Source organism: Zootoca vivipara, chromosome 12 (genome assembly GCF_965207765.1).
Source record: "Zootoca vivipara chromosome 12, rZooViv2.hap1.1, whole genome shotgun sequence".
Lineage (NCBI taxonomy): Eukaryota > Metazoa > Chordata > Lepidosauria > Squamata > Lacertidae > Zootoca > Zootoca vivipara.
In genome coordinates this window covers 31,656,374-31,671,473 of record NC_142595.1, presented here as the reverse complement: position 1 = coordinate 31,671,473, position 15,100 = coordinate 31,656,374, and the positions used below count along the sequence as shown (strand labels likewise).

Here is a 15,100-nt window from a genome sequence, read left to right as displayed (position 1 = left end):
CTTAATTGGAGCAAACAGCAATTTTGGGTTTCACCAGATTCCCATTTGTTCCAATTTGTCTCTCAAGCATGGGCATTCCCTGACAGTGAACAGGACAAGCAGAAAACATTCTATGTGCAACACAAGCAGGAGTGTTTATAAATCCTTATATGCATTTTCCACATATATAAAATCATGCTAGTATATGCATGCCATAGTGTTCAGCTATAGGAACCTGGCACCTCATAGTCACACTTGAGTGAAACATACAAATTCTCAGACTAGAGTTATGAATTCGTGTGTACCAGGCCCTTCTAATGCCTAGACCCAGCATGTCTTAAATGCTACTCCAGACATGCCAACCTTCTGGTGAGGTGATCACCTTGGTGATGAGCCATGATGAGGGCTTAAGGGGCTCAATAGGTAAAGGTACCCCTGACCATTAGGTCCAGTTCTGGACGACTCTGGGGTTGCGGTGCTCATCTCACTTTACTGTCTGAGGGAGTTGGCGTTTGTCCGCAGACAGCTTCCGGGTCATGTGGCCAGCATGAATACGCAGACTCTGGCAAACCAGAGCAGGGTACGGAAAAGCCCTGGATGTCGGGATCCCAGGGGCGACATTGTGGCTGCAAATGGTCTACAGGAAAAAGCAAGGGGTGAGATTGTTAAAGATAGCTTTATCATGTATAATGAGATAAGAATCCAATGTCTTTTTTCAAACCAGGTCTCTCCATGATTTTAAGCTTGGTAATAAGTTGCAGTTCACCAACTTCTCTGTCCAGTCTATTTCTGAAATTCTTTTGTAATAAGACAGCTACTTTGAGATCTTGTATAGAATGCCCTGGGAGACTGAAGTGTTCTCCTACTGGTATCTCTGTCTTGTGATTCCTGATGTCAGATTTATGTTCATTTATCATTTGGCATAGGGTTTGGCCTGTTTGTCCAATATAGAGAACTGAAGGGCACTGTTGGCATTTGATGGCATACACAATGTTAGAAGAGGAGCAATTAAATAGTCCTGAGATGGTATGTTGGATGTGGTTGGGGGCAGTAATGGTGTTGTCCGGGTGTATGTGGCAGCAAAGTTGGCATCTGGGTTTATTGCAGGCTCTGGTACCAGTGTCCATGTTAAGTCGGGTGGTTGTATTATTGTGGGTGAAGAGTTGTTTAAGATTGGGTGGCTGTCTGTAGGCAATGAAAGGTCTTCCTCCCAGACCTTGAGAAAGGGAACTGTCATTGTCTAGGAGCAGGAATGGTGGCAAGTCCCCCTAGATGAAGAGGCAACGATGGAAAAGTCTGGGGAAATGGAGGAATTCATACCTGGAGAGGACTGGTGGCAGCACTCCTCAGAAGAGGAAGAATCAGATAGGGAAGAGGGAAGACCAGAACAGGTGGAGGAAGGAGTCAGAGTCAGACCCTTGTGAAGAGAGGAGTGGGTGGGCCCCCTCCCCTCCTCCCATCTCAGCTGTAGAGTGTAGATCTGAGAAACATAGGGAACAATTGGAGGCAGCTGCAGCTCGTAAGAGGCATTTGTGATGAGCTGGCTATTTAAGGAAGGCCGGCTGCTCCCTTCGCCAGCACCTGCCACCACTGTGCTGAAGCGTGTGGTTATCCTTGCTCGTCCTGTTCCTGATTCCAGTGTACTCTGTTTTCCCCATACCAGAAGGATCACAGTATGTCCATTTTGGGTCTTCATCATAGTTGCAGGTCAGAGAGCACCAGAGACTTTCAGTGGATTCCCCATCAGCTGTACAAGATGGACCGGTATAGGGTTTTCCTTTGTAGATGAAAGGAAACACACATGGCCCTGTAGGGTTTGTACTCAGTCCTGGATGGAAATGATGGAGGGATGGGTCAAAAAAGATGGGAATCCTGTAAAGCAAGATTGCTTCCAACCCATATGTGAGTCCACCACTTAGATGTGTTCTACGCACTTTCCTGAGAGGATTTGAAACTTTTGCCATAGTCAATATGTGCATGTGTTATGAATGACATCTTTACTGCTAACCCTTATACAGTGGTACCTCAGGTTAAGAACTTAATTCGTTCCGGAGGTCCGTTCTTAACCTGAAACTGTTCTTAACCTGAAGTACCACTTTAACTAATGGGGCCTCCCACTGCTGCCGTTCCGCGTGATTTCTCATCCTGAAGCAAAGTTCTTAACGCGAGGTACTATTTCTGCGTTAGCAGAGTCTGTAACCTTAACCGTCTGTAACCTGAAGTGTCTGTAACCTGAAGCATCTGTAACCCGAGATACCACTGTACCTAATAAAAAGGTTCACAAACAAGAGCATTAAAGAAGAATTGGTTCATGACATGAAATGAAAGACAGAGTATACAGATGCTGCTTCAGACACCAAGGTCATATATGGGCAGCTGGGTTGGGCCATGACAAATTAGCTCTGGTCTTTTCTCCCCTTCCTGTATCCCTGCACTGCTTTGGCATGGGATTTCCCAGATATGTAATACTTCTGAAATTACAATGAGCAAATCATTAATGCTAGGTCTGAGCTATAATTCATTGCTAGCTTCAAAGCCCTGAAGGCAACACCTCAGCTTCAAAAGTACGGCACTGCCACTGAGAATTAGCAGTTTTGTTCTGGGAGTGGGGAGTAGGGCCTTTTAAAAAAACTGGAACTCATCCTAACTGAGTTCCGGCACCTCCCAGGTGGGCGCCATTGCCAATTTAAGAGAACAAGGGAGGTGTTCCTTGTGAGTTCCAGCACCTCTTTTTCTAGAAAAATAGCACTGGTGTGTGTGTGTGTGTGTGTGTGTGTTATATTCCTGAAACACTGACTCTCCACACTCCCTTCAAAGAACTCCATCATTGCTTAAATCTATTAGCAATTCCAAGATATGTAACCATGGGTGTAGCCAGGAGGGGTGAAAACCCAACTAAAATTGGAAATAATCAGAATATTTGAAATTGAAATGCTTGCTGAAGTCGCTTGGATGATGTTGTGGTGCATTCTAGCAATGCAACTGGCAACGCAACTGAGAGATAGGGCATGGTTTCCACGAACTGATGGAAATATTTTCTGCTTACATTAAAAAAAAGATTCTGCTCATCTCTGGGGATGCTATATTCAAAAAGTAAAAACCAGAATACCAATAAAGTTCTTGAGCTTTCTTTCTTATGAAAGCACCAAAATTGTTGATCTTTTCTACGAAAGCGCAAAGAAACCATGATTTTTCGATTGGCGTATCTCTTTTGCACAACCATGCACTACTTGTACAGAACAGTGCTAAGGTCAACGATGGCAGGGGAGCATCTCAATGGGCTATGCATCCTGAGTGTGTACAGAAAAATTGCATTGTTACAAAGGAGGAGTTTGAGAAGGAAATGCTGAAAAGGTTTTCAGCAGTTCAAGAAAACTTGTTATATAACAAGCAATGCAATGATGCAACAAGCTCGACATAATTAGAATGAATTCAGTTCCCTCAACACTCATTAATTGAAAATGGGAACAGGGTCCAATTTTGTTCTCAGAGTACCCTAGTGGAATGAAGTGAAGCTTGGAAAAGCAAACAGCAAGAGAGATTTGTGTCCGGTTCTGTAAAAGTGTCTGAGATTTCAAACAACTTTTTGTTGTTGTTGTTGCAAAATGACAATTTCCTGCCCTTGGAAATGCAGGCTCCTCTGAAACCATCTTATTGATTCATGCAACAGTTCTAGGTAATCCTGTTGATCAACAACAAACTAATCCTTGTTATTAATCTAAGGGCTGTGTCACATATCACATTCTGTAGATGCACATTTAAAATGTTTTACATTCATATATACAAATATAAAGTAGAAATGCAATAAACATATGAGTCATAACCTGGGAGCCAGGACTAACATTGTTCCCAGTTGACAATAAACTCAATATGCCACAAGTTCTATGAAATGTTCTTTCTATTAATGGTGGTTAGTCACAAATATGTGCAAATGAGAAACTATTATGCATACTATGCATGGCCTTGGTCCAGTATACCTGAAGGAGCGTCTCCACCCGCATCGTTCTGCCCGGACACTGAGGTCCAGCACTAGGGCCTTCTGGCGGTTCCCTCATTGCCAGAAGCCAAGTTGCAGGGACCTAGGCAGAGGGCCTCATCGGTGGTGGCGCCTGCCCTGTGAAACGCCCTCCCATCAGATGTCAAAGAGAAAAGCAACTACTAGATGTAACGGATTAGCCCTAGTGTGGAATGTTCATTACACCCTGGCTCAGAAAGAGTTAATCAACCTCCAACTTAACTGACAGCGCTTCCTTTGGGGGCAGGGCGTTTCCCGACACCCGTTATGGCAGTTGGAGAGGGAGAGGGAGTGTGGTGAAGAAGAGGAAAGGAGAATGGTGTGGGGCCAGGATAGTGGTGGTTTAGGTTAGGCTTAGGGTAACTTGATGCTGAAGTTTGACGGAGTTAATGTTTAGCTGTACCTAAGCTTGTAACCTTATGAATCATTAAAAACCTACGTTCTCAAGAAAATAAAATTCAGCTTTTTGTGCCGAGGACCATCGTGATAGTTTTTCCAGCAGCGTATCAAATACTCACAGCGGTGGCAAAACAAAAAAGGGCAAAACTTACCTAAGGAAAAAGGGGTGTTAGTTTGTGTCCTAGTGTCACACAGAAGGCGCAATATAGTGAAAACCTAGAATGCCACAAAGTTTCCTAGGTGGTAAGGTAAATTGATACAGGGGGGATGCGAGCTGAGGGAGGCCCTTTACTGTAGGCAAGAGGTTGTTCATTTAAATAGCCCAAGGGTATTTATGATACAAGGCCACGTAAATTGGAATTAGACTCGCATTACTACGGAGCATAGAAATAGAGAGGGGTTTATCTTAAGGCAAAAGGAGATGAGTGGGGTTTGCCTCTCCCCTGGACCCCCTTCGTCTCATAATTTATTGTCTGTGTCGGGGATACGTCACACCAGACTTTTAGAAGACATCTGAAGGCAGCCCTGTTAAGGGAGGCTTTTAATGTTTAATAGATTACTGAATTTTATTTTTCTGTTGGAAGCTGCCCAGAGTGGCTGGGGAAACCCAGCCAGAGGGGTGGGGTATAAATAATAAATTATTTAATATTATTACTTTTACTATTATTATTATGCCACCAACATTTCTCATATTGAAAGAAGTAAATGTTGAGGTTTTTATCAAATGAACCCATTTCAATCAAGGTTTAGGCCTGATTTGGGCACAGAAACTGCTTTGGTCGCCCTCTGTGATGACCTCTGTCAGGAGAGAGATAAGGGAAATGTGTCTCTGTTAATTCTCATTGACCTTTCAGCTACTTTCAACCATGATATCCTTCGAAAGTGGCTGTCTGAGTTAGGAGTGGGTGACACTGTCCGTCTGCATTTTTTAGCACAGAAAGTATTGATCTGATGTGTTTGCATTAAGTTCTATCCAAGGAGAGGGGCGGAGAAGGTAGAATTTTCAAAGGAAGTGACCACAGTTGAAGGGGCTGGCAGGGCTGTCCCCTTCAGGGCTGAGGGCATTGGCTGGGCATGAGAGCTTTGCTTGGTTGATGCTTGCTGCTGGCTTTAACTAGGATATCTCTGAATACTGAATCATACTCACTTTATCTACTACAGATATTTCTTTGACATGAACGAGTGAAAGCTAAGAACCACTTGGGAAGCTTTTGGATGTTTGGGTGAAGTGTGTGATAGAACACACAAACACTCACATACAACCAGCCACATGTACATATTTTCATTCATCCTATGAAGACTATGCAATCTCATTCATGCAGTTGCAAAAACTTTCTCCCGCACTCATCATATTTCATAGTGATCACTCATCATACATTTTTTTTATGCTGCCTGGCAAACTAAAAGAAATGTTTTATTTTTGTAGCACAAAGATACAGTTTAATAATCTCCCACTGCCACATCTTATTTATTTTTAGGCCACCATCAGGGTTATATAGGGTCAGACTTTATATATCAGGAACAGGGTCATCATTCTTCTAAATTATTTGCAGCACAACCCACTAAGCAAGCAAGGCTTCTAGTCGGCGCACCCAGTGGTTTTTCATTTACCCATCCACCTGTTGTAATCCAAACTGGATAACAGGAATCATTGATGTTTACAGCCTATACTTGGAGGACTTCCTGGAAAATGAGAACAGAATAGACAAAATATCATTTATGTTAAACGGTTCCAATGAAACCTATAGCGCTAATGATTAAAAAATGGAAATAATTCTTCCAACTAACAAGTTCTGGGAAGTACAATAGATTTACTTCATAACTATTAATTTATATCTACAACAAACCTGTGGACACTGTGACCCAGAATTCTCTACCCATGCTAAACATCAGTGACTCATCATAGCATTCCCAAGCCTTGCTATAGAGTCATATTGCAAGCACCATACATAAAGTTTTAAGCACCTGTGGGGATCCATCCCAGTTTTATCATCTGACATCTACTGAATGCTCAGTACTCACTGTACAACGTCAATTCATTCTACAAATGTTAGTCATGCTCAGAGTAGACCCACTGAAATTAATGGGCATGGCGAATTTCAGTGGGTATACTCAAAGTACATGTTAGTGGGATTGACCCACTGCACTTCTGGATGCATTTATAAATAAAATATTGAACAATGAAGAGAGTTTTGGCACTGTTAGCAAAAGCCATAGCCCACAAACCGTCATGTCACCACAAGGCCTAAATTATATGCCATGATGACAAGTCCGCAGTAAAGCAAAGGAATAGGGGGGCCATTTGAAGTATCGAATGGGCAGGCGGGCAGGGCTTGCTGAATCCTTCTTCAGCAAAACATCCTCAATATCCCTTTTCTCCCAAAAAAACTTCAGTACTGTGAGTGAGTCCTTTTGGAAAAGAAGGGATGTAGGTGGGAGGGGAGGGTCTGAACAGCAGGGGAAGATTCACAGCCATCTTTCCTCCTGTCTTTTGGTGCTATAGATTGTGCTGCTGATCCTACTGGTCACCAACTCTCTTCCTACCCAATCTCTCAGGGATGCTATGAGGATAACATGGAGAGCAGGGGAGCCATGTGCACCACCTTGAGTTCCTTGGAGGACAGGTGGATAAATAAATAAATAAATAAATAAATAAATAAATAAATAAAGCACATAGAAATGTTTTGTGCTCTACAGTGCCATCTGGTGTTACATGTTTATAACACATGTGAGTGATGGAGACCGCTCCCTCCTCCAGCCAATTCCATCGGGCCTAGGGGGTGGGGCCTACACTCACTGCCACAGCATAAGAGGCCCCGGGAAGCTGCTGGAAACCTGGCAACATGAACTTACAAGGGGCAGCTCAGGAGTTCGTGGAAAGCATGGCCTCCATGGGGCTGTCCCGGAATAAGTTTGGTCCAATTCATAGCCACAGACATGCCTTAGACCTGGTGTTTACCTCTACAGATGTTGGTGATCTGACACCATTAAAAGTGAAACAAAAGAGGTGCCATGGTAAGATCACTTCCTGGTGCAACTGGACTTATCCGCGACCCTTCCCTTCTGCAGGGAGGTGGGACCGGATCAGATGGCCCACCTCCCGCTACTTAATGGATCCAATTGGCTTCCAGAGAGAGGCATGGGATGTTTTATCCCATGTTAATGGCCTTTCAGCTGATTCCCTGGTGGCCCGCTGGAATGCGGAGTTAACCAGAGCTATTGACTGTCTGGCTCCAAAGTGGCCTCTCCCATTGCGTGGAGTCCGGATAGCCCCAAGGTTTTCCCTGGAGCTGAGGGCAATGAAAAAATCGTTGAGACGGCTAGAGCGCCGGTGGTGGAAAACTCATTCTGAATCAGACCAGACATGGGCTAGAGCTCAATGTCAAGCCTACCAAGTGGCAATGGCGATGGCGAAGAGGACCTTCTTCACCGCCTCTATTGCATCTGCAGAAAACAGCAGCAGGAGACTCTTTCAGGTGGTTCACAATCTATTGGAACCACCTTCATCACCGGGGCCTGGTAGGGACCCCAAGATCTCCTGCAATGCTTTTGCAAAGTTTGTTTTTGCTGATGAAGTCACTCAGATTCAAAAGGAGGTAGACTCCACTTTGGGAGCAGGACCAGGGCGGGAGAGTGCTAGAGTCCTGTCTAGTCACGTTATATGGGATCAATTCCAATCTGTTACCTCCGAGGATGTGGACAGGCTGCTTGCATGAGTGAAACCAACCACCTGTCTCCTTGATCCTTGCCCATCCTGGCTAATAAAAGTGAGCTGGAAAGGACTGGGCAATGGTCTCCGTTGGGTGGTGAATGCTATCTGCGAGGGAGACTTCCCAGACCCACTGAAAGAGGCGGTTATTAAACCGCTTCTTTAAAAAACTTCTTTAGACCTGGCCAATATGGCCAACTATTGCCCAGTCTCAAATCTACCATTCTTGGGCAAGGTGAATGAGTGGGTGGTTGCTTCACAACTTCAAGCACGCCTGGAGGATGGGGACCATTTGGATCCCATCCAATCGGAATTCATGGGACTGAAACTGCCTTGGCTGTGCTGTTAGATGATCTCCGGGGGGCTAGAGACAAAGATGAGAGCCGTTTCCTAGTTCTACTGGATCTCTCAGCGGCCTTCGACACTATTGACCATAACATCCTTTTGGACCAGCTAGAGGGGCTGGGGGCACCCTTATACAGTGGTTCTGTTCCTTTCTCCTGGGACGTGTTCAGAAAGTGGTGTTGGGGGATGAGTGTTCAGAACCCTGGGCTCTCACTTGTGGGTTGCCTTGGGGTTCTGTCCTCTCCCCCATGCTTTTTAATATCTACTGTGTTTCCCACATTTTAAGACACCCTCTTATAGTTATTTTACTCAAGAAAATAAGCCTATGGCTTATTTTGGGGGGGTGTATTATTTTTTTAATTACTGTAAATATGGTACCGTATGGTTTCAGGTGCCTGCCTCCTCCTGCGTTGCTGCTGCTGAGCACCCCGAGCCATCCGGCGGGGTGCGCTCTAAGAACGGGTCAAGAAAAGGGGGCTACCATACTTTTGTTGCAAAGAGGAAAGCAAAACAGTGAGACCCCTCAGAAGTGGCACCAAGTTTCTCAATAGTTAAACCAACGCAGAAAACAGCTACCCCAAAAGAGAAATAGTGAAAGAGAAGAGTATCTGGGGGACAGCTGATTTCATGTAAACATTTTATAGTTAAAAGGAATTCAGAAATAAGGAGGCTCACCTTGTGTCAATTTATGAAAGTTGTGTTGAGATACCTTGCGATGTGTACGGGAAGAGCAAAGGGGAACAAAGAGAAAGAAAATCCTCTTGCTCTTTTTCTCTTTCATTATAGACACTAACAGATAATAAAGAGTGGTAAAAAGAGTGAAACGGGAAAGCACCAAGGAAGGACAAGAGGGACTGAGGAGGTAGGGAGGAGTATTTGGAGGTGAGAAAATGCGGTGTGGGAGAGGCAGGAAGGCGAGGGAACCCAGAGAGAGCCTGCGAAGGAGAAGAGCGAGGGGGGAGAGAAGGTGGAAAAGACGAGCAGAAAACAGACCGAAAGTGTGTAGGAGAGCAAGACAGAAGGGAAACGAAGGGAAAGACAGGAGGCTGAAGAACAACAAAAGGGAAGAGGAAGGAAAATGGCAATGAGCTGCTTTAAGAGGCACAAACACAAGGACTGGAGGCAGCCTGCCGGGTAGGCGCCCAGCACCGCCGCACGGAGTGCCCGAGCCTCCGGAAGCCAGCAGCCTGGGAAGGAGAAGAGCGAGAGGGAAGAGGAGGTGGAAAGACGAGCGGAAAACAGACCGAAAGTGTGTAGGAGAGCAAGACAGAAGGTAAACGAAGGGAAAGGAAAATGGCAGTGAGTTGCTGAGTACCGTAAGAGGCACAAACACAAGGACCGGAGACAGCCAGCCGGGTCAGCTCCCAGCAGCGCCCGAGCCTCCGGAAGCCAGCAGCAGCACGGCGCTGCTAAGCGCCAACCCGGCAATCTGCCTCCTCCTCTTCCTGCCGCGGCTGGCGTGCTGGGTCCTGCTGGCTGGCTAGGGCGCTTGCGGTCTCGCTCCGCAAGGCACGGCACGGCAGCAGTAGCCAGTTCCATACGCTGACCCAGCAGGCCTCCTCCTTTTCCTTCTGCGGCCGGCGTGCTGGGTCCCGCTGGCTGGCTGAGACACTTGGCATTCTGGCGCGGAAGTATGGCTTATTTGGGGGGAATGTCTTATATTTTGCAAATGTTTAAAAACCCTGCTATGGCTTACTTTATGACTACATCTTAAAATGTGGGAAACACGGTATATGAAGCCACTGGGAGCGATCATCAGGGGGTTTGGGCTGGGTCTTCATCAGTATGCAGATGACACCCAACTCTACCTCGCCTTTAAATCAGAACTCCCTGGTGCTGAATGGGGTAACTGTGCCCCTGAAGGACCAGGTGTGCAGCCTGGGAGTCATTTTGGACTCACAGCTGTCCATGGACACACAGGTTAATTCTGTGTCCAGGTCAGCTGTCTATCAGCTCCATCTGATACACAGGCTGAGACCCTACCTGCCGGCGGACTGTCTCGCCAGAGTGGTGCATGCTCTGGTTATCTCCCGCTTGGATTACTGCGATGCGCTCTACGTGGGGCTACCTTTGAAGGTGACCCAGAAACTGCAACTAATCCAGAATGCGGCAGCTAGACTGGTGACTGGGAGTGGCCGCCGGGACCACATAACACCGGTCCTGAGAGATATACACTGGTTTCCAGTACGTTTCTGAGCACTATTCAAAGTGTTGGTGCTGACCTTTAAAGCCCTAAGGGCCTCGGTCCTGTATACCTGAAGGAGCATCTCCACCCCCATCGTTCAGCCGGGACACTCAGATCCAGGGCTGAGGGCCTTCTGGTGGTTCCCCCATTGCGAGAAGTGAGGTTACAGGGAACCAGATAGAGGGCCTTCTCGGTAATGGCGCCCGCCCTGTGGAACGCCCTCCCATCAGATGTCAAGGAAATAAACAGCTATCCTAATTTTAAAAGACATCTGAAGGCAGCCTTGTTTAGGGAATTTTTAAATATTTAATGCTGCATTGTTTTTAACACTCGATTGGGAGCTGCTCAGAGTAGCTGGGGAGACTCAGCTAGATGGGTGGGGTACAAATAAATTATTATTATTAATATTATTATTATTATTATTATTATTATTATTATTATTACACTGTTTTTGACTAATGTAGCTGAGTCCTATATCATTTTTTTCTATAACTTCTACCAAACCACATATTCTCATATAAGCTCACAAAGTTATTATATACTGTGCACCAAGCTATTATATAATGGGTGACTTGTGGTTCATCTAACTAATCCTTTTTTCACTGTTCTGAAGACTATTTACTCAGTTCTCTATGGTCCTATCTAAACCTGTCATCTCAGATGTGCTGGCCTGAACCTGGAACTGCGCTCAGGAATGGTAAGACTAAGCAAATTTTTCATTAAAAAGCTGACATAGGCTGGATCAACACACAGGGGGTAAAACACTTTAAACAAGTCATAAATTAAATTGTTATAACAAAAGAGAAAAAACTATGTGAAATTGCACAAAGTTGTGTGCTCTACAGAGGCAACTGGTGTCACATGTTTATAATGCAGTTATAGCATTGTAACATGAGCAATGTAGCTGAGTCCAAACTGAGTCAGACGCTAGATCTATCTAGCTTGGTGTTGTCTACTCTGACTGGCAAGGACGCTCTTCCAGCCCTACCTGGAGATTCTGGGGAATGAAATTTTGATGTTTTGCATGCAAAGCAAGTGCTCGCAAGGTGGGGCCTTCCAGGTGTTTCACATCAGTCTTCCCCCAACAATTATGGCCACTGGTCAGTGGTGATGGAAATTGCAGTTTAAAATGTCTGGAGGACACCAGATTGGGAAATACTGAACTTCCCTCTCACTCTCCTTGGCCTACAAGGTGCCTTGACTAATTATTCATCCGGCCAACCACTCCTGTTTTTCCAGCCCCCTGCATCATACTCACTGGTATGAGCACAGATGCTCCATTTCCCGTCCTTGTCATAGTTCCCTGTTGTTGCACACCAGTATCCCATTGCATTTTTATTGGTGCAGGTATTGTAGGTTTCGCCGTTGTACACAAAGGGGAACACACAGGGTCGTCCATCATCATTACCTCCATTCTCTAGACCCAGACAGAGTGAGTTTATATACATTGAAACATACTAGTGATGATCACAAAATAAATAAAATAAAATAAAACAAAATGGTGAACAAGTCACATATATATAAACCTTGCCAGGGATCTCCTTTACAAAAACTTAGAGAGATAGCTACAAACCAAGGACAAAAGAATTGGTCAGGAGCCTGTGAGAGCAAGTAACAATTGCTCAATTGACAATAATGTTAAAGAAACAAGAAACTATAAAGAAAGATTAAGTGAATGAATTCAGTTATACTAGATATAAAACAAGACATGAGGATAGCTGGCATTTATGCCAATGTAATATCAGTAATATTAGAAAAGATGACATGTGACTTTTATGGTCTATGCCAGGCAGTATCAACATACTGGTGATGTGTTTCATTTCTTCATAGATCTTGTTGCTTGAAGCATCTTTTATCTGATCCTTGGAAGGAGATTTGTAATAGTTTGGGCATAAGGAAGATCTATACAAGCTACTGATGGTAGTCCCGAACCTTTTTAAGAGCACAGAGAGAGTCCTGCTGCATCAGACCAAAGGCCCATCTAATCCAACATTTTGTTTCCACGATGTCCAATCAGATGCCTATGGGGAACCCACATCTAGTTTTAAAGTTCATGAGGAGGATCTGTTTACTTTATTACAGTAAAATGGCTATGCATACGTGTGACATAGGAAACCAGAAATAGAAGAAAATACAAGTCACCTTTTGTCTTACACTCTTTCCATTTAGATTCGATCATTTCTTTCGTGTCAGGGTCAACTTCTGTGGCACACCACACCGCATTAGCGTCATCCTTGGTGCAAGAGGAATAGGATTTACCGTTGTAAATAAATGGGCAGACACAATGCTGACCAACTGAAATGGAAACAGGGGACAAAGGTGTAAGAATAAGAACTGCAATTCATTAACTGGAAATGGTGTTGTGAGGGATAAGAGGTACCGGCAGCCCCCTCCCATCCTGAATACCAGCTCCTCCCCCAGTGGGGAGGGGGAGACTTCGAGTGGTGATTCAGGAAGTGGAAACAGGAGCTCGAGTACCTTAGCGGAGCACAGGCACCGCCGGGGAAAGGAACAGGGAAGCAGGGAGACGGTGGGAAAGAGGCCGATCCCAGCTACTCCGGAATTGCGTAAAAAGCGCAGGGGGCGGAGATTCAGTATGCCAAGATTACTTTGCTGGAAGAAAACGCGTGAACCGCCATTCGGAGGTTCTGCGGAAGACTAACAACATGTACCACTATCTGTAAATAGCACTGCTTTCAGCACTGTAAATACACAGCACCAATAAAAGGATAAAATGCAGAGCTGTGTGGAGTCGTTACTCTGAAGTAGCCCACCCAGGCCACTGTGACAGGTGTAGTTATCATCCATGCATGTGCAACAGCTGTCTCAATTTCCACTTACTCAGCATTCAGTTTTCTAGTCGAATTGAAGCTGATTTAAGAAAATCACACACCAAACAGCAGAAACTACAGCATCAATATGGATCGTGGCTAATACCATGTGAATGTGGCTTCAAAAACTAGCAGTGAGCGAGCAGTGGATACAGAGCAAGGCACTGCTTCTCAAGCTGTCTCCTGCAGTGGGCTGGCATTCCCCCCTCCCCAGTGTGCCACAGACTGGTACCATATGTAGTCACTGGAGCATCCCACCCAACCTGGGCTATGGTACCACTTGGGACCAGCAGCCATGCTTTCTCAGTCCATCTCCGTGTGCTTATTTTTTTATTTATTTTGCCCACCAGTTTCCCAGGAAAACCCAATCTTTACCACAGATCGAATGGCAATTTGGGTTTTCCATGGATTGCCATTTGTTCCAATTCAGCAGTAAAGAGTGGGTTTTCAGGGATGCCAGGTCCAAAAACAAGCAGTCAGATTAGATGTGGACCTGGAAAGCCTGGACCTGTGCCTAGAAATGTGGAGAAAGGTAAGTATGGGTGAGCCTATTATTATTAATTAATTAATTAATTATTAATTAATTATTATTATTATTATTATTATTATTATTATTATTATTATTATTATTTATACCTCACCTATCTGGCTGGGTTTCCCCAGCTCCCATCACATACTAAAACATCAAACATTAAAAACTACCCCAAACACGCTGCCTTCAGATGTCTTCTAAAAGCAGCAGAAAACCATGCCTCATTTGGGCAAGGGAAGGATGTGTCGGTTTTAAGGGGAAGGAATTTCAGTCTACCCTTAGTTATACATGTCTGAGGTTTCGTTTAAGGGTTTTGGAACCTCTATGAAGGCTGCAATCCTGTGCACACTTACCTGGGAGTAAGGCCCAGGGTTGTTTTTTCAGCCGGAACTCTCCAGAACTCACTTCCAGCACCTCTCAGGTAGGTGCCATTGCCTTTATAATAGAACAAGGGAGCTGTTCATGTTGAGTTCCAGCCCCTCTTTTTCTAGAAAAAACAGCACTGGTACGCCCATTAACTCAGTGGGGCTTACTGATGGGTGGACAGACTGTAAGTCATCTTTTCCCCACTAAGACAGGACCATAGCTAAACACAAGTTGATGCAAGTGATAGCTAGCTGTAAGAGATCCCTTGAAAGCAGAGATCAATGATCCACTAGCCTCGTTAAGATGAATCAGAAACAATCAATGGAATATTTCTTACCCACAGCTTCAGGCAACAATAGTAAGAGACCACAGGTGAGCAAGAGGAATGCCATGATGGAGCCCATCTCTTCTCTAAGGAACTCTGACGGGGAGGTACTCTTTTTATAAGCCCCACTTTGCCCTTCCTTCCTCCAACTACAGGTGTCTGATGTTTGCTCAGCCACAAGAAAAGGCATATATTTATATTTCCCAACTCAGTGTTCCTCATCCTTTTTTGTTTCCTCTTTGTACACAATGCCAAGAACAAAGGGAAGTGGATCTTATCTTGCAATGAGTAAATCAGGAAGCTTCCTTAGAAAAGGATTACATCTTATCTGAAATCAAGAATTCTTCCCTCTATGCTCTAGGAAAAGATGTCTCGACAGACAGATTCCTACTATTCCTTTGCTACCATCATGAT

The 15,100-nt window shown here is 44.8% G+C and overlaps 1 protein-coding gene across 2 annotated transcripts in view; it reads right to left on the bottom strand.

The window, feature by feature from the left end:
• LOC132592948 (epididymal sperm-binding protein 1-like) overlaps positions 1 to 15,100 on the bottom strand; it is a 92,233-nt gene extending 77,133 nt beyond the window's left edge. Inside the window, exons 1-4 of one of the 2 annotated variants that reach the window (XM_088656214.1) lie at positions 14,699 to 15,100; positions 12,775 to 12,927; positions 11,891 to 12,049; positions 5,848 to 6,076 (exon numbers count right to left, since the gene is read on the bottom strand). In XM_088656214.1, coding sequence (XP_088512340.1) covers positions 6,042 to 6,076; positions 11,891 to 12,049; positions 12,775 to 12,927; positions 14,699 to 14,876 — 525 coding nt within the window. In that variant the 5' untranslated portion in view covers positions 14,877 to 15,100 and the 3' untranslated portion in view covers positions 5,848 to 6,041. Of the gene's footprint in view, positions 1 to 5,847; positions 6,077 to 11,890; positions 12,050 to 12,774; positions 12,928 to 14,698 lie in introns of those variants that run through there. The other variant, XM_088656215.1, reaches the window with a different exon arrangement.